At 51.4% G+C, this 18018-nt stretch overlaps 9 protein-coding genes across 9 annotated transcripts; 4 read left to right on the forward strand and 5 right to left on the reverse strand.

The window, feature by feature from the left end:
* Window positions 1-379: 379 nt before the first annotated feature.
* Window positions 380-3315, forward strand: SAICODRAFT_107280 (DUF676-domain-containing protein). Its single transcript, XM_019165296.1, has 2 exons — window positions 380-682; window positions 733-3315. The coding sequence occupies exons 1-2, from the start codon at window positions 508-510 to the stop codon at window positions 3261-3263; spliced, it is 2706 nt and encodes a 901-aa protein (XP_019027460.1). The 5' UTR covers window positions 380-507; the 3' UTR covers window positions 3264-3315.
* A 51-nt stretch (window positions 3316-3366) lies between these two features.
* SAICODRAFT_32765 (ribose-5-phosphate isomerase) lies at window positions 3367-4332 on the reverse strand (the record flags this gene model as incomplete). Its single annotated transcript, XM_019168229.1, has 2 exons — window positions 3367-4119; window positions 4270-4332. The coding sequence occupies 2 exons, from the start codon at window positions 4330-4332 to the stop codon at window positions 3367-3369; spliced, it is 816 nt and encodes a 271-aa protein (XP_019027461.1).
* Window positions 4333-4577: 245 nt separating this feature from the next.
* Window positions 4578-5166, forward strand: SAICODRAFT_51919 (prefoldin subunit 3; the record flags this gene model as incomplete). The annotated part of the gene is made up of 2 exons (XM_019169108.1): window positions 4578-4814; window positions 4867-5166. The coding sequence occupies 2 exons, from the start codon at window positions 4578-4580 to the stop codon at window positions 5164-5166; spliced, it is 537 nt and encodes a 178-aa protein (XP_019027462.1).
* A 67-nt stretch (window positions 5167-5233) lies between these two features.
* Window positions 5234-6730, reverse strand: SAICODRAFT_39656 (alpha/beta-hydrolase; the record flags this gene model as incomplete). The annotated part of the gene is made up of 5 exons (XM_019168619.1): window positions 5234-5312; window positions 5365-5924; window positions 5976-6174; window positions 6225-6441; window positions 6493-6730. Coding segments are annotated over 5 exons (1293 nt in total), but the record flags the coding sequence as incomplete, so codon positions are not given.
* Window positions 6731-7159: 429 nt separating this feature from the next.
* On the reverse strand, window positions 7160-8839 carry SAICODRAFT_87098 (PAP2-domain-containing protein). The gene has a single exon (XM_019171470.1). The coding sequence runs from the start codon at window positions 8631-8633 to the stop codon at window positions 7305-7307; it is 1329 nt and encodes a 442-aa protein (XP_019027464.1). The 5' UTR covers window positions 8634-8839; the 3' UTR covers window positions 7160-7304.
* Window positions 8840-9125: 286 nt separating this feature from the next.
* On the forward strand, window positions 9126-10922 carry SAICODRAFT_87101 (uncharacterized protein; the record flags this gene model as incomplete). Its single annotated transcript, XM_019171471.1, has 2 exons — window positions 9126-9313; window positions 9372-10922. The coding sequence occupies exon 2, from the start codon at window positions 9429-9431 to the stop codon at window positions 10920-10922; it is 1494 nt and encodes a 497-aa protein (XP_019027465.1). The 5' UTR covers window positions 9126-9313; window positions 9372-9428.
* Window positions 10923-11470: 548 nt separating this feature from the next.
* Window positions 11471-13334, forward strand: SAICODRAFT_4534 (YccV-like-domain-containing protein; the record flags this gene model as incomplete). Its single annotated transcript, XM_019168804.1, has 6 exons — window positions 11471-11749; window positions 11800-11919; window positions 11973-12111; window positions 12167-12926; window positions 12980-13085; window positions 13134-13334. The coding sequence occupies 6 exons, from the start codon at window positions 11471-11473 to the stop codon at window positions 13332-13334; spliced, it is 1605 nt and encodes a 534-aa protein (XP_019027466.1).
* Window positions 13335-13434: 100 nt separating this feature from the next.
* On the reverse strand, window positions 13435-15094 carry SAICODRAFT_107341 (uncharacterized protein). The gene is made up of 2 exons (XM_019165297.1): window positions 14761-15094; window positions 13435-14705 (listed from the first exon to the last, which is right to left on the reverse strand). The coding sequence occupies exon 2, from the start codon at window positions 14683-14685 to the stop codon at window positions 13519-13521; it is 1167 nt and encodes a 388-aa protein (XP_019027467.1). The 5' UTR covers window positions 14686-14705; window positions 14761-15094; the 3' UTR covers window positions 13435-13518.
* A 254-nt stretch (window positions 15095-15348) lies between these two features.
* Window positions 15349-17940, reverse strand: SAICODRAFT_68696 (VID27-domain-containing protein; the record flags this gene model as incomplete). Its single annotated transcript, XM_019170414.1, has 4 exons — window positions 15349-15556; window positions 15638-15701; window positions 15760-17761; window positions 17813-17940. The coding sequence occupies 4 exons, from the start codon at window positions 17938-17940 to the stop codon at window positions 15450-15452; spliced, it is 2301 nt and encodes a 766-aa protein (XP_019027468.1). The 3' UTR covers window positions 15349-15449.
* Between the last annotated feature and the right edge of the window lie 78 nt (window positions 17941-18018).

Here is an 18018-nt window from a genome sequence, read left to right on the forward strand (position 1 = left end):
CTATGTAGCATTCAACGTTGCGGGTCGCTGCCGCCTCTGCTGTTACCGGGCTGGCCTGTGCAGACTCTAGAGCTCGCGTATTTCCGGCCCCGGCGTACCACGTATGTAACGACGCGTTGCACGTGTGGGCACGACAAGATTCAACCAGCATTCACGAGTACGTTATGACTGGAAAACGAGTGTTACGAGGGAGGACTACTACAGCTGTCTCCACCATCCATCATCCGTTTTCGATTCTGCCTCTCTGCTAAGCTTTTCGTTTATCGGAGCGGCCGAATATCCGGGGATGCCGACAAGGAAGCTTAAGGTGCAGCAACTGACGTCCCGCCGTCCAAAGGTCCAAAGAAACTGAAAAAAGGAGTCGGTCAACGTCAAGCTCGACATCGGACCATTGAACTCGGCGGTCACGGATCAGCAAGAACCTACTTGACAACCGTGAACAAAATCTGATTTGCATGAGTGGCTTCATCCTTGTGTGTTGCAAAGCATATATTGCACCCCGACTTGATGTCCATCCTCTACTGTCACACGGCTGCGCTCACCATAGGCGAAGTCAACCGATACACCGTCACAGTATCTACGCAAAAGCTTAAGGAAGCCGGTATCACCCTACAGAAGGGCAAGATATGGGTTCGTATCAGGAATGCCTGCAGCAAGGTCTTGCGGGCAGCTTATCTTACCGGTTCGTCTGGTGCCATTTGCGAGTATGCACCATACTGATCCGTAATCTAGGACCATACGTACTTGCGGCAAGCGTGACATCGTCTACCTATTCGATGCGTGAGCAGACACCTCCATGGGATACTCCAGCCTATGATCCGCACATCAAAGCGGGATCCTCATTTTACACAACTCTATACGCTTCGCCTGCCGTCGCGGCAGGGCCTCACGAAGATCGGACGTTTACTTTTGACTTATCAACTCAAGTACTATTCACACATGCTCATGTAGAGTACGAGATAACGCTGGCGTCCTCCTCCGCCGCACTTCGTCGTCCATCCAAGACCGAACCTCATCAAGCTGTTTCGGTCAAGATGGAAGATACCCATGAGCTATGGCGCACACCTGAACTGGAACGAGGAGTACATGATGATATTCATCTCGTCGTTATCTCCCACGGGTTGCAATCAAATACGGGCGCCGATATGCTCTACATGAAGCAGCAGATCGAACACGAAGCTGGCGTGAAAAAGTTTCCCAAGGGGGGAGTTGTAGTGAGTGGCTTCACGGACAACTCGTGTCGAACGTTGAGAGGGGTCAAATACCTTGGCCGGAGAGTTGCTGAATGGGTACTCAAGGAGACGCGGTGGTACGAGCTTGAGAAGACGGATGAAGTAGACTGGGTACCGTACTCGCGCATCAGCTTCATTGGACATTCCCTCGGAGGCCTTGTGCAGACATACGCCCTTGGTTATATCTATGATCGCACAAGAGGGGAGTTCTTTAACCGCATTCGACCAGTTAATTTTGTCACTCTTGCGAGTCCATGGCTTGGCGTGAGTGCTGAAAACCCTGGATACGTCAAGCTCGCCCTTGATCTCGGAGTCCTTGGGAAGACGGGACAAGACCTCGGACTTACTTTCCGTCCTAACCAGCAGTTCCAACAACTATCTGGAGATAAGCCAGTGCGAATACGTGACCATCGCCCTTTATTACGCATCATGGCTTTGGAGGATGGACCTTGTCATGCTGCAGTGAGGCTGTTTAAGTTACATACGCTGTATGCAAACGTCGTCAACGATGGCATTGTGCCCCTGCGAACAGCCTCGCTTTTTTTCCTCGATTGGGCTAGTTTCGAAAGGGTAGAGAAGTCGCGGGCAAAGAGTCTCTGGCACACAGGACAAGGATTATGGCATACACTCGGACCTGGTGTCGGCCCTAGTCATCGAAGCGCAACCCTAACTGGCTTCGTAAGAAACAAGTTTAGAGGATCAGATGACGAGTCGGACAGAGAAAATGTGGAAGGAGAACAATTGAAATCTCAGAACAGGAGATGGGAGTTTCTGAAACAGCGTTTCCCGTTGCCGAGCCGGAAGGATGCCGAGGACGCTCAGTCGAAGACAGGTAACATCGAAGAAGCAACGCCGGAAAACCCAAAGAGTGGTTGGGATACGCTATTGCACCACATTTTGCCTGGAACGAAAAGCCCTTCTCCCGGGTCAACGCGCAGAAATTCACCGACGGACCTTACGTTCCAGTTGGCTCAACCAAAGGGGATTCCCATGCCTCCTCCTGGATACATATCAGAACAATCGGCATTTGCCTACGAGGCAGCGCTAGGCAGTGACACGGATAGTCCTGCGGAGAATTCCGTGAAGCCGAGGTCAACCATGTCGACCCCATGTGGTTCACCAATCCCTGATGATGCCCGCATGGATGTTCGCATTCCAGGTCAAGGTACAGAATCGACAGAGTTCAGGAAGGAGGTTAAGCCTGGGGATAATGACGATTCCGCAACTAGTGAGACGCATGTAACGGCCGCCCCTGAGACCCAGCAATCCGAGTCAAATCCCCTGACTTCGGTACTCACACTCTTTCGCCCTCATGGCGGAAGATCGTCACGAGGCAAACACATTCCGAAGATGTACCGACGTTCTCAGACTAAGCCTACCCCCGATGAGCTTGCCTCCAAGGACTTCGAGGGATCTGGCAGCGAGCCACCGCCTAAGAGTACTTGGTATGAAAGCGCCCACATCATGATAAATCCGCCTCTACCTCCCACTGAATGGTTGGTGAACCCAAAGTCCCGTCGCGACGTTATTTTCCACGACAGAATTTACCGGCCTTCAGATATTCCACCCGCGGAACCCGATGCACCTGCGGGACCAGGCTCTCCAGGTGAGAGTTCTGCTGCAAAGAAGCATAAGGAAAAGCTCAAGTTGGAGGAGAAAATTGCGCGGGCGTGGCACAAGGATATTGAGTGGAGGAAAGTACTTGTTCGGCTGGAGCCTGACGCCCACAACAATATCGTCGTGAGGAGGCAGTTTGCCAACGCTTTTGGTTGGGGTGTTGTCGAGCACCTAGTGCAGGAGCACTTTGCAGTGAACGAGGAAGATGTGACATCCAGGGAGAATGAGGATATCACCGACTCAGCCGAAATCCGACCACAACTCCCACCTGCTGAATTTATGACCCGGCGTGATACAGCTCCTTGGCATGAAATGGAGTTCGAGCATTCGGAGGACGAAACGTGGAGCGATGATGAGGATCAAGCAGGTGCAATTGTTTTGGCCGAAGTTGAGGCAGGCATCATTCCGGGATAGGTGCACGGCGTTAGTTTTTCTTTGGCATTTTTGATACTAATCTATAATCCTATACTTTTCTCACCGGCATTTGTTCGCCATCGGCGTCCGACACTTCGTGCAATCACTCGGCTTTGCCAATGTCGTTCTTGTCCTTCCCATCAGACTTGCCCCGTACAGAGACGGAACCGTCGTCGTTACCGAAATAGGCAGCATCAGCCATATCCACGAAGAGACCCACCTCAACAACACCGATGATAGCCTTAATTTCCGCAGCAAGCTGTCTTACGAGCTCGACAGGGATCTGACCGAAATGAGCATCAATGATGAAGTTTCCGTTGTCAGTGATGATGGGTCCAGCCTTAGCCTTACCGCCCATTCTCAGTTGAGGGTCCAGGGCACCCATGTTGGAGAGGATGCGAAGAACGGACGCATGAGCGAGAGGGACAACCTCGATAGGGACACCCTGAGTCCATTCCTTACCGAGAATGGACGAGTTCTTGCGGTAGTCAGCAACGAGAATGAACTTCTTCGCACATGATGCGACGAGCTTTTCTTGGAACAAACAAGCACCTCCACCCTTGATACAGTTCAAGGCAGAGTCGACCTCATCGGCACCATCGAATGCAACATCCAGCACAGGGTATCCAGAAATCTCACCAAGACGAAGACCACCATTGACGATCAACTCCTTGGATTGGAATCCAGTAGGGATGAAGATGATGTCTTTCAGATCCTTGCGTTGCAAGATACGCTCAACGGCATAGACGACTGTTGATCCGGATCCAATACCAACAACCTTGGCATTCTCGGGGAAGTGCTCATCGACAGCACGGTGGGAAGCGAGACGCTTGGCCTTCTCCACGGGGGAAAGGGACTCGGGATTAGGGAAGGTGAGGCTGGAGGAGGTGACGGTCTCGACAGCGTTGGATGTGGTGCTATGCGAAGTGGCAGAAGCAACACCAACTTGGTACTTGTAGTCAAAATATCAGTTTCATCCCGGTTAAATCACTGAATCAAGATCCACCATCAATGATGCCTTATCGCCGCTGTTGGACGATGACATGCTCTCTGCGACACGGGAAGACATTGTGCGGATATGGTGATGCGAGATTGGGCGTGTCAGGAAAGTTGAACGGACGAAGGAGAATGATCTGAATGCAAAGATTGTTCTCTGTGATCGCATACGGTGGAATCGACGTTACCTGTGCCGCCCAACGGGACTTGTAACTGAACTCAACCGTGCGCCTACCGGATTAGACCTCGACGTCAACAGACCCTCGAGAAGCGTAACGTAACGTAACCTCAGACCAGCTGAAGGACAGAATGGAATCCATGGACACAGTAAAGTCAAATCCTCGAGGAATTCCTCAAGCGCCTTTCGTCGAAAAGATCGAAGAGTACGTCTCAACATACGACGAAGTTGACCCTACATTGAAGAAGTTCCAAGAGACCGTCGCGAAGTACAAGTTTATGGAAGTGAACGTTCTGAGAAGAGCAACTGGATTGCGCGAAAAGATTCCTGATATTGAGAAGACGCTGGAGATGGTCAAGTTCATTGAGTCGAAGAACGTATGCGGACCGCCCATTGATCCACGACGGTCGTGCTAACAATCTCTTGCAGGAAACTTCAGAATCATTTGGTACAAGCTTTGAGTTGAACGACACATTATTCGCAAAAGCAACCATTGAACCAACAGACACGGTCTACCTGTGGCTCGGCGCGAATGTCATGCTCTCTTATCCCATTCCAGAGGCAATCGAGCTTCTCACGTCGAAGCTATCCACAGCAAAGGAGTCGCTGGCACAGTGTGAGGAGGACGCCGAGTACCTGAGAGAACAGATCACGGTGATGGAAGTGAATGTTGCAAGGATTTACAATGAGGGTGTGCGACTGCGAAGACAGCAAGATCAGGGGAAGTGAATTTAGCAAATGGGCGCTGAATGTTTGGGACGACTGCAAATGGGGAAAGCCGCCATGACGGCTATATATCCACATCTCCACGAGCTAGGGAAAAGAGATACGGGAGAACATCGTCTGGGGCATGTCGAATGCCGTTGTGGAGGTACCTATATCAGGGTCAGTATGAATGAATAAGGGTACTCCCCTTGCACCACGTACCTGTTCGTCTGCCATTGTTTGCAATTCCCGATACGGCCCGCCGTGTCAATGCTCGACTGCAAATCGACGTACATGTCGTCCACGTAACTCACAGCCACAACCGGAACGGTATTCTTCGCCAACCGTTCCGGGTCATATAGTCGTGGCCACTGGTCGTATTCCGCCAACATATCTGCGACCTTTGCCAGCGGTTTGAGCTCGGCGTAATCCTCAAACATCCACCTGAAGATCATTTCTCCTGTAAAGTATATTCTGGCATCATCTCCTTCCTCTATTTGCTGTCCCCATTGGAATATGGGATATAGGGACAAGGTCCGTTCTGCACTCCAGCTTGGAGCTGCAGCTTGGCAATAAATGACTTCGTGTAGGATTGCGTAGAGGGGATTGGTATCAAACGATTGCATATTCTGTATATCAGCGAGAGTCCGATACGTGAAGCACCGGAATGTTTGTAGGTCGTTCGCAGCGCGGAAGACGAGGTCGTGAATCTTGTCAAAACCACCATGAAGGCCAAACTCCAGCCCGAGTTGCAGAAAACGCCGAGCAGTGAGTTGTCCGTCCTATCAAACATATGAGTAAACAGTCTGAGCATGCGGAGTACTGTAGCATACATTCGGCAGTCGCACGCCCTTGTTTCCAAGATACTTCACAATACTCCGAACTCGTGCAACATCCATAGGGTACTTTTCGTAGTACATATCGTTCCGGTGCTGCAGCTTTTTGTACAACGACTTGTAGACATTGTCAGGCGTGACTTCCAGAATTGGTGCTAAACCGCCAGTGATAAAACATTCACGAAGACCGTGTGGGCTAGACTGTCGTAAGTAGGAGGGTTGACAACGTGGGATTGGGTATCATACCTCTGTGACAGATAAGTGAGGCAGCAGAAGCCCCCAAAACTTTGTCCCAAAATCGACCATCGGGCTTCCGCATGCTCACCCAGCAGCTTTTCTCGTATTCGCTCGCAATCCCTTACAATGTTGTCGGCGCGAAAATGTTTCAGATACTCGGCTTTCGCTTCATCCGACCCTCTCTTCTCCAAGGTCCCTGCTGATATTGGCGTGCTCAAACCCGTTCCTATACTCAGGTCAGTCCACCTGATCAGAACACGTCGTCAGGTCCACACACCTCGCTGATCCAGATATAGAATCTGGTAATCCTTCAAAAGGACCTTTGTAACTCCTGTGTTGGATGGCTGTGCGCATTCAAACCCTGGCCCGCCCTGGAGGTAAACAATGTATGGCAAGGCCTCCGCATCCTTCAGTCTATCCAGCGAAATGCAATGTCGCGCAAATACTCTGATAGTTTCCCTTTCCGGGTGACCGTAATCAAGTGGTAACTCAAAAAAGAGCTCCTTGATCTGTATGGAGGGGATGTTGTAGCATTCCGGTCGCGCTACAGTGTTTGAAGTGTCCGGCGTAGTCCCTTGAACAACAGACAGCTGTGCTTCTGGCGCTGGCATCGTTTGTGATGTCCCGGCAGACGTAGAGAGCACAGTCCTAGGCATGAACGGCCCTTCACGGCCTTGTACTGGAGTGTATGCGGTTGCTTGAATCCCGGGATAAAGTTGGGCGTATGTACCTGTTTTACTTAGACGTTACGAATACAACCCCACCAAAGCAAGCAGCGGCGGCTCCGGAGACTGATAGCCCGCGGACCACAGAAGCAGTTGCACTTGAGATAAGCAATCGAATTTGATTGAAAGAATGTCGATGATTGTGTAAGACGCCGACAAATCGTCATTATGAATTAATGCATGCCGCTAATAGCCCTGTGCTACCGATACCGATACCGTAAACCCCATCTATGCTAGCAAAAAGAGACGAGACGCGGGTAGGATTACCGTATTCGTCCAAAACACCTGATAACATCGTTCATTAATCTCTCCAAAATCGAGAATGGCGATCAAACGGTCCATTTCCTGTTGCAAAACGCCCAACCTAACGATCAATGTTCGACGGCGTCGGTCGCCTTTGTCGCTCCAACTCCTCCGCTTGCTCCCAGCTGATCGGCGTGCCAAGCGTCTGTCCGCTACTTTCGCTCACAGGACTCAAACTTCCTGTTACACTTGCGGAAGAGCTACTTCCCAACGCCCAGTCTCCCTCACCATCCTCCAACTCGCCCATCTCCAAATCCAGATCGTGCTCAGCAACTGCGAACCATGGTGCTGAACCATCGCTAATGCCCGAAGCATGTGTGTCGCCACGGACGACATGGTCGTACTCCCAGCGAAGGTACTTACCTTCCTGGGTGCGAGGCAAGAACATACGCTGAGAAATAAGGAAGCAAACAACAGCCAAACAGCTACCACCAATCAAGTCGACAAAGTAATGGTGAGTCAAGTACATAGTAGACCACCAGAGCCACATGACGTAAAACATGAAGAACGGGGTAGCTGAAGGAAAGACATGACTCATGAACAGAGCCTCGATTGTTGCACAGCCAGAGTGAAGCGACGGGAATGCACCGAAGACCATAGGCGAAGCGGTGAACGTAGACGTATACGTGGCAGTGCCAAACAAAGCGTCAATGCGAGCAAGACCACCAGGCGAACCGGGCATTCCGTAGTTTGCCGGAGCCAACCCGTAGAGGTTCTCGTACCAAGGCGGCGAACAGGGGAAGAAGATTTGGATCAGAACACCAGTCAGGTTCATGTACCCAAACGCCTTAGCAAAAGCAGGTAGAGTCCCTGGTGGAGAGAAGACGAACATGACCGCACTGACGACAAACGGTGAACCAAAATGCGTAACTCCATAGGGGATCCAGGAAAGAACATCCAAGAACGAGTTCGTGTGCTTTGCAAGAATGTTACTGACGTTTGCACCGTACATAATGTTCTCCAAAGCTGGCAAAACGCGAACCCAGATGTGCGGTCTGTATGCTGCCGGAATGAAGCTGCATGCGTAGAACAAGACAAGCCAGCTTGCGATTGGCAAGAAGGGGAAGAAGAACTGGCTGGTAATGGGGATGAGAAGCGCAGTACCGAGTGCAGTAACGACGAAGAGCTTGAACAAAATACCAAATTTCTGAATCATGCACAGCGAAAACACACCGAGACAAGCCAGAAGAACATATTGCAAGTCCCAGATGGTGTATTCGTGGTTCTTGACTTTCTCGATAGTGACTCTCGGCGAGAACGAGGTCTCAATGCCGGTCAGTTCTGATGGGGCCGTTTGCGCTAAACGTGCCCGAAACTTCTGAGATAACCGCGAGGGCGAGGGGATTGACGGGATGAATGACATTGCGCTGAATGATGACTTATCCAACATGTTGCAGGAGGATGAATGCACTCTCAGAGGGTGTATGCTGTGATTAAGGAGCCTTCACTGCCGATATGTGTCCCAGCGTCGCAAAAGAGAGCTGGCGTCCGAAAGATCCCGGCTGATCCTGACAAGCTTTCAATATGAGCAGAGAGGATACTCAGGTGACAATGAATGAGTCGGTGCGGGATGTGGGTCGGACCGAGCGGGTTCTTCCTAGGATGTTTTGCTCGTCGTATTGCCCCAATATGCATTGCCGCAGTCCGAAGTGGCGCGTTCTGTGTTGAACGAGCCTTCTGTAACATACATGGATTTCTTTGATAACAAGTAAGTGTCTCTTTTTTGACCTTTTACAGCTTACAGCTTTATCAGAACAACATCCACGGCTGAGACTGGCTAACCAACTTATACTGCCAAATGTGGGCAAACCACAACAAACGCTCGTCCCGTCGGTTTGTCGCGCCTGCCGCACATAGGATGGTCAGCGACCGGTTATGACCCAATTCTCACTACTACTCCTAACACCCCTCCCTCTCTCTTGAGAACAACCATACCCTCAGCCGTCCTTGTTGATCAAGGCTTTGCTTCTTCATAATCCGCCGATCAAGCTCCTGGAGAGCTTCTTGATCCGCCTTTCTTCACTACCACATCTGCCGGTCAGATCAGACTCTCAACCCCGTTTTGTTACAGTACCGTCGCGCCGCTCAGACCTCTTTGTGATTATTGACTGACAGTTCATCTCTCCAGGTCGCCGGTCGACTATTTACACCTTTCCCACGTCAATTTATATATACACTCGTCGCTATGCCCGCGCAACGGAGACAAGCGACTCATAGCGTCCGTCACCGCTCTTCTCCCATTCTCGCCGACGAAGCTGCCTTTAAGACAAGATCACAGCCGTTACTCGCACCAGTACTGGCACAGAGCTACGGCTACGTCCCACCCATGCAACAGTTCATCGACCTGACTGGCGACTCACCATACGTTGCTCAGGACGGCTTTTCACTTGATCCGCGTTACCTGGCGCAGGGTGGACCTTTACAGGTGGAGACCTATCTGAATGAAGAAGACCTTTTGGCGAGTGCGCCAGTCTCCAATGGTCTCCTCGCTCCGGAGATCCCTGCCGCTGTACCTGCTCAACACTCCATGTACTTGGCGCCATCACCGTACATGGACGAAGCTCAGTTTCTATCAACACCAGCTTACGTTCAGAATCAGCTATTCATGGATTCTATGCTTAACATGGCGGAGGTTCCATACGGGTCGCTCTACCCGACTTTTGAGCCTAAAGTTCCTATCCAAATCTACACAGCTCCGCCAATGTCGAACGTTCTTAGCCAGTATTCCAACATCGACTCGAATGATATCGCTAACTCTGACGCTTACGACTCTACTGCTTACTACTCTTCTGGTTCGAGCATCTACTCGCCTTCGTTCCCACCCTCGGACACCGACCTTTTCAGTGGTACCGAGCAGACACCGAGTCCCGAAATGATGACCACCGCAGCTTTCATGACACCTAACCCGTACACTTCGGCGCCATCAGGGGCATTCTTGGATTTGACCACTATGTGTCAGAACACTCCCGGTCTTCGGCCTAGCCCGGTTTCCGCTGCTTTCCCTGCGATCGCCAACCCACGCATGCTTCCTTCAGCGCCTACCAGTGACGAGGAGGATCACTGCCGTTCCTCTCCAGAGCTGCACGCTAAACCTTTCGGCGGCCAGCAAATTCGCTTCATGCCTAACCTTGAGGGGCCTCCTGTCAAGGTTTCCCGCAAGTCTTGCACTCCTGCTCCCAGATCCTCCACACCTAGCTGCAACCGCTCTCCCAGTCGTACACCGCATATCTCTTCCCGCCCTTCCCACGTCCATCCGGAGACTATCGCTTCTTACATCCAAGGTCCCGAAGAAGACGGCAAGTACGTCTGTCTGTACGACAACTGTATGAAGCGATTCGGTCGCAAGTACAACATCCAATCGCACATCCAGACTCACTTGTCTGACCGCCCTTATCGCTGTGAGATTTGCCGCGCTGGATTCGTTCGTCGCCATGATCTCCGCCGTCACGCGCGTATCCACGAGGGTGAGAAGCCATACATGTGCGCTTGCTCGAAGGGATTCGCAAGGATGGATGCGCTCACAAGACACAGACAGCGCGGCATCTGTGTCGGAGCTTTCACAACGGAAGAGGACGATATAAGGAAAAGACGAGGAAGAAGTGCTACGGCTTGCCCCGAGGGGATCAAGGAGGAGGACTACCGGTCATCCCTCTCGCCTTCTCCCGAGCCGATGCCGTGAGGGCGCAAGTGGATGTACGATGGAGCAGGAGGAAGGAGTAGTAATGGCTGTATGAGAGGATACTAACGATACTAACGATATACCAGGTTGCAATATGGTCAAGGCAGTGGGTTAGGTTGGCGTTCTCTTTCTTTTTCTCAAGTAGTTGTGTTTAGAAGGATTTAGGACTACGTGGCCGGTCACAAACGGCGTTTATCTTTGAACGTTCTTTACAATCTATCTTCTTTATCTATACATAAGGAATCTCCTTCCATTAGCAATTCTCATGGTGTTCCTCCCTCGTCCTCGTTCGCGCACAGATCAAGCGACATGGAGCGGCTGCGCGCGAATGCGACTGTGACGTACCCAGCGAAATGTACGTACGGCATCGACAATTGGGAGGCGACAGAACGAAAACACCAGAAAATACTCATACGATGGCTGATCTACCCGCAGAGATCCTGTTCGATATCTTCAGTCGCCTGGATCGCCCAGATGACGCCGCTCGCGTTTCTCAAGTGTGCCGTTCATGGGCGCGAGTAGTGGACGATAACCTGTATTGGAAGTCAATGGCGGCCAAGAATTGGGAGTGGTGGGAGAGGTATCCCGAGGAGGAAGAGGTTCTCGAGGCGAACTGGCGAGGGGAATGCTCTGTGCGCTGGGGAAAAGAGCAGATGGCCGAGGAGTTATTCGAGGAAATCCTTGCCCAACCAACCTACAAGATCAAGAGAACGCAAACGCTGGCAAGACTCGGTTACGATGTCAAGGAGTACCTCGAGAGAAACATCAACACAACCGCTACAGCGGAAGATTACCTATCGAGACGGTATCATGCTACACAAGTGCTGGTGCGGATTTTGTCGTGATCTGCCCGGATGGTCTGCTTACAAGTTTGTAGGAGCATATAAGACGAAGAAGAGCATGGGAAAGGTTGGAGAAGATTGCTGATGGATATGACCCTCCTCTTGAAGAAGGTTTGGCGCTGTTTGGACTTTTCCGCAGTGGCGACGTCGAGGACGTGTGTAGTCCCTCCGTTGCAGTCCCTACGCTTGTTGACAGGTGCTTCGATAGGTGCTTAATCAGTTCGATTGTCTGGCACTTCAGGCCAAATCATGGATTCTGAATTACGCGGAACTGCCATTACCGGCATTTGCCCAGGCCTTATGCCGGTTCATGAGAGAGCATAATCTCACGCCCCCAAGGGACCCTGGTGCGTATCTGCGAGCACACAGCTTCTGCCTCGTTAACTTTCTCTGAAGTGGTAGGTTCTTCGGCTTATTATCATCTTGACAACTCCTTCCTTCATATTGTTCTGCGCGACCGCACAAGCTTTCTACCCATCACTCTCGTGACAATCTTTTGTGCTTTAGGTCGCCGGTTACGCCAGGATGCTACATTCGCAGCTGTGGGCGTTCCCACTCATGTTCTGGCATATGTTGGTCCGGCCAACGGAGGAGACGTGGTCTATGTCGATCCGTTCAGTGGAGGTCGTATCCTCCGAGTGGAAGATCTCCACGACATGCTGTTACATATGGGAGTTCTGACTCCCGGCGTTCCGGAATACACAGGTCCGGCACAAACTAAAGACATGATCCTACGAACGGGAAGAAACATCCTTAATGCACTGCAGCGTGGTCATGATATGCCAAAGCATGATCGCGACGCAGCTCTCTACGCATCCTTTGCCGCACTCGATATTATTGGCAATGGCCTCATGGGACAACCAAGGTGGGTCATTCGCGAACTTCACCCGGAAGCCGGTGTTTGGACATCTCGACTAAACCGCATGCGAACCAGAGAATTCCTTAGTCGAATCGTCCAGACGAGTTTTCCCAGCGATATCGGCTTCATCGAAACAAAGGTGTTGCCTTCAGTGGAGGACGAAGATGAAGCGGGTATATTGGCCGAAGCATGTTCGGCTATCAGGCAGGAGGACCGAAAGGAGCCAGGACCCAAAGGCCGAAAGAACTTGAAGCGAGAACCAAAGTATAGAGTGGGGCAGATCTTTGTGCATCAGCGCTACGAGTATGTCTATCAGGAGAGACAGCCAGCAGTGGCAGTACTGACATGTATCATAGTTACCGAGCAGTAATTACTGGCTGGAGTAAGAACTGCAGTGAGGAGACAACGGAGGAATGGATACAGATGATGGGTGTAGATCGATTGAACGAAGGTCGTGAGCAGGTATGCTTCTTGTTGATCGCAACAGAACGATACTAACGTGCTTCGTAGCCATTCTACCATGTTTTGGTTGAAGACAGTTCCCACCGGTACGTGGCAGAGGAGAACATCAGGCTCAGCAACCATACTACGGCTGATGTGGAAGCTTTATGCGAACTCAGGGAAATAGGAAAGTTCTTCAAGCGGTACGACAGTGAACAAGGGAGATTCATTGTAGCCGCAGATATGGCGTTAGCGTACATGGACGAATAGGGGGCGAGGTCGTACATGTCACAGGATATCTAAGTTCTGGTTGAGACGCGGGCAGACAGTGCATCTAGGGCGAGGCGACTTGGTTCTAGGAGTATATTGAAACCGGCCCGAAAATACGCAGCACACCTGAGATGAAGAACTCCCCCAAAAATCCTCGCACAATACAGTGAATATTATCCCAAGTTCAAGCAACAGTGTCGACCTGTTCCGAAATGGTGGTGGGCGGAATGTGAAGGCCAGCTTCATACTTCGCCAACTCAGGTTTCCCGATGAACGTATTCACCGTCGTCAGGAATTCCACCAACTTTCCTTCAAATGACAGCAGATTATCACAGCTGCCAAGTTTGAGGAGATGCACCTCGAGTGATGTTTCTGTTGGTGGGATGAATTGCGAAACGGCTTGATCGATTGACGTATTGAATTGTGCCATCTCCTCCTCCGTGAAGCTATCAAAGATCTCCTGAACGACAGCACTTCGGTCGCTTGCTGGCAGGCGTAGTTCTGGTCTGTCTTCGGGGATCCTTCCCCATGCGAAACATTCCTTGAAAGAACCAAAGTCCTTGGCTCCGTCTGACAGGAATGCTTCCAGTGCAGCCTGCTTCATGAATTCGACGGCGATCTCCAGCCACAGATCACCAAGACTGCTTCCTAAAGACTTCATTGCCATTGCTGATACCAACATGAAATCGTCCAAGGCATCTCGTAGGCCTGGTACGGCTCTGTATGAATTCGCCAATGGATCCTTTGACAGGGGTGTACGATCACGGCGATGTCTAGGGGCAATAGGAAGTTCGCTCTGTCGGGACGTCCATGTGTCCGTAATCTCCTTCGAGAATCTAATTTGCTCTTCATTTGCCAAGCAGTACCTCCTCATCCGATCACGATTCCGTTTTCTGTGTTTCTGCAAGCTGGCCGGAGAGACCAGAGAGGCAGAGCTGACTTGTGGCTCATACCGACCGGAGAGGACGGAGAGTAACGTACACAGATGTATCCGGTGCACAAGGATAGGCGCCAAGATGAGTGACGAACCTGGCGAACCATGGTAGGAAGCAATCAATCCATCGACCAAGCCAACGAGCCGCCTGCTTGAGGAGTCCTGGGTCTGACGCTTTCGATTGCGACTCGCACCAATCGCTTGCAACTGCGCTCGGGCCTTCTTTTCCTCCTCAACGCGTGCTGTATAGTCTTTGATGAGAGCACCCGTGGCCTGGAAAAGCATATAGTCGAGTACGATGGTGTTTGTTGTTTGTCTGTTAGGCGAAGCAGGTGTCGCCTTGTTCAGCAGGTTGGTCATTGTAACGTCCTGTATGAAGTTTGTCGAACGTAATGGAGCATAGCTACGGGCGGCCATTTGCTTTTTGTACCGGTCTACTGTGGGGTGCAGTTTGTATGGGCATACGTTGAATTTAGATCAGAGCCGACCAACCTTACGCAAAGCTAAACTGATAGGCGGTCCGGAAGATACTGGAGATGCTCCACCCGGTGGTCCAAGTGCGACGGTGGGCATGTCATCAGTCATCAGCCGATGATGCCTCGTCTGACGATTTGCGAGCCGCGTATGGTGTGCTCCGGAGAGATAGGAGGGCGTAAGATGAACATCGCCATCGCAACCCGACGCGTACGGGACGTGCACATGTACAGATCATATCGCCCCGCGTCACTTGAATGTCCGACAACCGGCTATCTTCTGTCATCTACGAGAGCTCGAGGCGAGACTAGGTCTTAGCTTATCTATCAGTCCCGTCGTCCTTTCATTTGCAATTGATACGGCAATGGATCCGACTGTTGCGCTGCTTGTGTGGTGAGTGCGAGATTGCGCGCGTCGACGTCTCAACACCAAACACAAACACCCCCAAGGTCATGCAATGAAGGAGTCCTTATACCCGACATGTTCCGGTAGAACGGCAGCAGGAATGTTCATGTGCTCGGTAACCCACCCGATTAGGACATTAGGAAGGTCATGGTGGAAGTATTAGGTAGCGATATAGCTTTGAAAACCGCCAGAAAAGAATAAGAAACACCGCGCGTGACGAACCAAAGAGATACAAAACGGTCTTCCTCCTGTCAAAGCATTGCAGCTTGCGCCTCCATACACTGCAGCTGTGCCGCATCTGTCTAAAAGGGGCTGTTGACGATATGGCTGCGGTTGATACGGTTTCTGATAGGCGTCGATAACGACTCCCTCGTAGGCTTCCTGAACGCTTGCTTTGCAACCATCGATACTAAAAGACGATCACAATTAGCATCATCCGACGTCAGAAAAGTGTCCGCATCCCCGTCGGCTAGCGAATAGATCTACTCACCATCGTGGGGTAAGGCGACGATGACGTTCTTATCGGATCCGAACTTGAAGTTATCTGCTTTAACCTGTAAAACAACCGGAATTAGCACTGGAATGGCAGACTGTAGCCGAGAAATGCCTCACCTCATCACCATAACTCTTGATCTGGTACTTGTCGAGCTGGCCCTTCTTCACCTGCTTGAAGTTCCAAGTAACGACGTAAGGACCAGTACTGGTGATGATCGACGTCTCCGTCGTGTCAGTACCAGCATTGAACTTAGCGGGAGTGAAGCTAAGCGGCGCATTGCGAGGGAACATGGCAATGTGCTCTGGCTTCAACTGGAGACGGCGAGGACGGGGTTTACTATCCTTGGCAAACCCGCGCTTAAAACCGAGCTCACCAACGTACTTGCCGTCCTTGACGGTAGCATCGATAAGGAGAAGGTAGGTTTTGCACGTTGCGAGAATCCATTTACCATCCGCAGTTACATCGATGCCGATGATAGCCTCACCGAGAGCGGGCAACTGGCACTTGGCGCGAATTCCGACGCGATCGAAGAGACGGATGTCGCCCTTGTTTGAAGCGACAGCAACGAATCCAGTCTCCGTTGTAGCAATAGCCGAAAAGTCGTTCTTGGTAGCGTACTGCATGTGCTCGGACTCGACCAGCTTCATACCGGACAAACGAGGGTCAATACGGAAAAGCGAGTTAGGGCCGAGACCAAGGACGGTTTTCTCTCCAGTCATCTGTGCGTACTTGCTAGACGGACCGAAGGTCTTGACGACTTTGTCCTCACCAACATTCCATTCGTCAACAACTTTGCCGTACTCGAGGTCCATACGGAAGATCTTGGTAGGATCGTTGGGGTTCTGCAAGAGCATAGCACTGTCTTCCTCATGAAGCATAACCTTAGAGGGGTCAAAGTCCACGCCCTTAAGGTTCTGGACCTTGTTAATTGTCGTAGCAAATTCCAAGCGGTTATCGTTGGTGTGCTTGAATACTCCGATCTTGTTTCCACGAACGACGAAGGAGCGGTCGTGCTTGTAACCAACGGCCAACTGGCTGTTTTCACCAGCGGCGTCCATCTTGGTGACCTCATTATCCCACTCTTCGTCCATATCGTAATCGTCGCTCTGTTGAGCATCGGCGTATTGCTCCTCCTCCTCTTCATCCTCCTCGGGAACGTCCGGCATGTCCGTGTCTTCTTGGAAAGCTTCCATAACATAATCGCGCTCGTCATCCTTGACCTTGGTCCACTTCACCTCGTTCAAACGCTCCCACAATGCCCGCATGACACCCTCCTGGAACTTCTCCTCGGTTTCAATATCCTTGAAGCGCAGAAGCCATGAGTATGCATGAGACTCATCATCATAGTAATTCCAGATGAACGAGGTGTGCTCGTAATTGAAAACCGGGTTCATTTCCGCCTCCAACGGCTGGCCTAGCCATGGCTTGTCTTTGCCATCGATGGAAAGCCAGTACTGCCACTGATCGACCTCCGTAACAACAGCAGTAACCTCTTGGTCCTGGAGCATAAAGACGCCCTGAGCCGCATCAAACAAATGCAACTCTGCCGTCACTTCGGCAAGAATCTCGCCGCCTTCAGGGCGTGCACGAGCAGGAGGCGCAGTAGTAGGCTCCGGCGGCGGTGCTTCGTATTTGGGCTGAGCAGGAGATTTGGTCACAGGAGTCTTGGTGGGCGTCGTCGATGCAACGGGAGCTTGTGCGCGAGGCGGAGTCGCCGGTTGTTCCTGTCGTTCAGGTGCAACATAGGTGAACTGCTCCAAATCGGCATCCGTTGCATTCTCGTGGGATCGCCTGTACTTTCTTTCAAACATACACTGGTACATGACCAATTCAAATGTTTGCGTAGAGCCCGTCTGAGAGGTCTTGTCACAGACAAACTCATAGAGATCACCCTTGTCACCGGAGAGGTCACGCCACGCAAAGGTAACACAGCCGTCTCTCGTACCGGTACGGAACTGAAGAGACTCATCAACCAAGAACGTCTTCTCGTCAGAGAGATCGTCTTCTTCGTCATTCTCGTCGAACTCCTCCTCGCCCTCTTCATACACCCTTTGGATGACCAACTGATAGTGATACTCGGTAGTCGTACGACGAATACAGGCGGCAGCATCCTTGAAGCTGCAGAACCCGATTAGCTGGTAGCTCGACGAGCAGCGAGCATTTACTTACATGCACTCGCGCAACCCCTTCAACGATCCAGGCCTGACAAGGTAGAGCTGCCCGGAGGGGATCGAGACGACCTCGGACTTGTTCGGGTCGCCCCAGATCATCTTTCCCAAGCTCTTCAACATGAACATCCTGGCGGTGATTGACTGATGGAACCGCTGGTTGTTGTCCTTCTTGATTGTTTTGAGTCCCGTATACGTCGGCACCGC

This window comes from Saitoella complicata, assembly GCF_001661265.1.
Source record: "Saitoella complicata NRRL Y-17804 unplaced genomic scaffold SAICOscaffold_1, whole genome shotgun sequence".
In the NCBI taxonomy this organism is placed as follows: domain Eukaryota; kingdom Fungi; phylum Ascomycota; class Saitoellomycetes; order Saitoellales; family Saitoellaceae; genus Saitoella; species Saitoella complicata.

Bases quoted from the DNA above. Each gene is read 5' to 3' on its own strand.
- SAICODRAFT_107280 (XM_019165296.1), top strand. From the start codon at position 508: ATGTCCATCCTCTACTGTCACACGGCTGCGCTCACCATAGGCGAAGTC. The intron at 683-732 runs GTTCGTCTGGTG...TCCGTAATCTAG, and splicing joins GCGGGCAGCTTATCTTACCG to GACCATACGTACTTGCGGCA.
- SAICODRAFT_87098 (XM_019171470.1), bottom strand. From the start codon at position 8,633: ATGTTGGATAAGTCATCATTCAGCGCAATGTCATTCATCCCGTCAATC.
- SAICODRAFT_107341 (XM_019165297.1), bottom strand. From the start codon at position 14,685: ATGGCCGCCCGTAGCTATGCTCCATTACGTTCGACAAACTTCATACAG.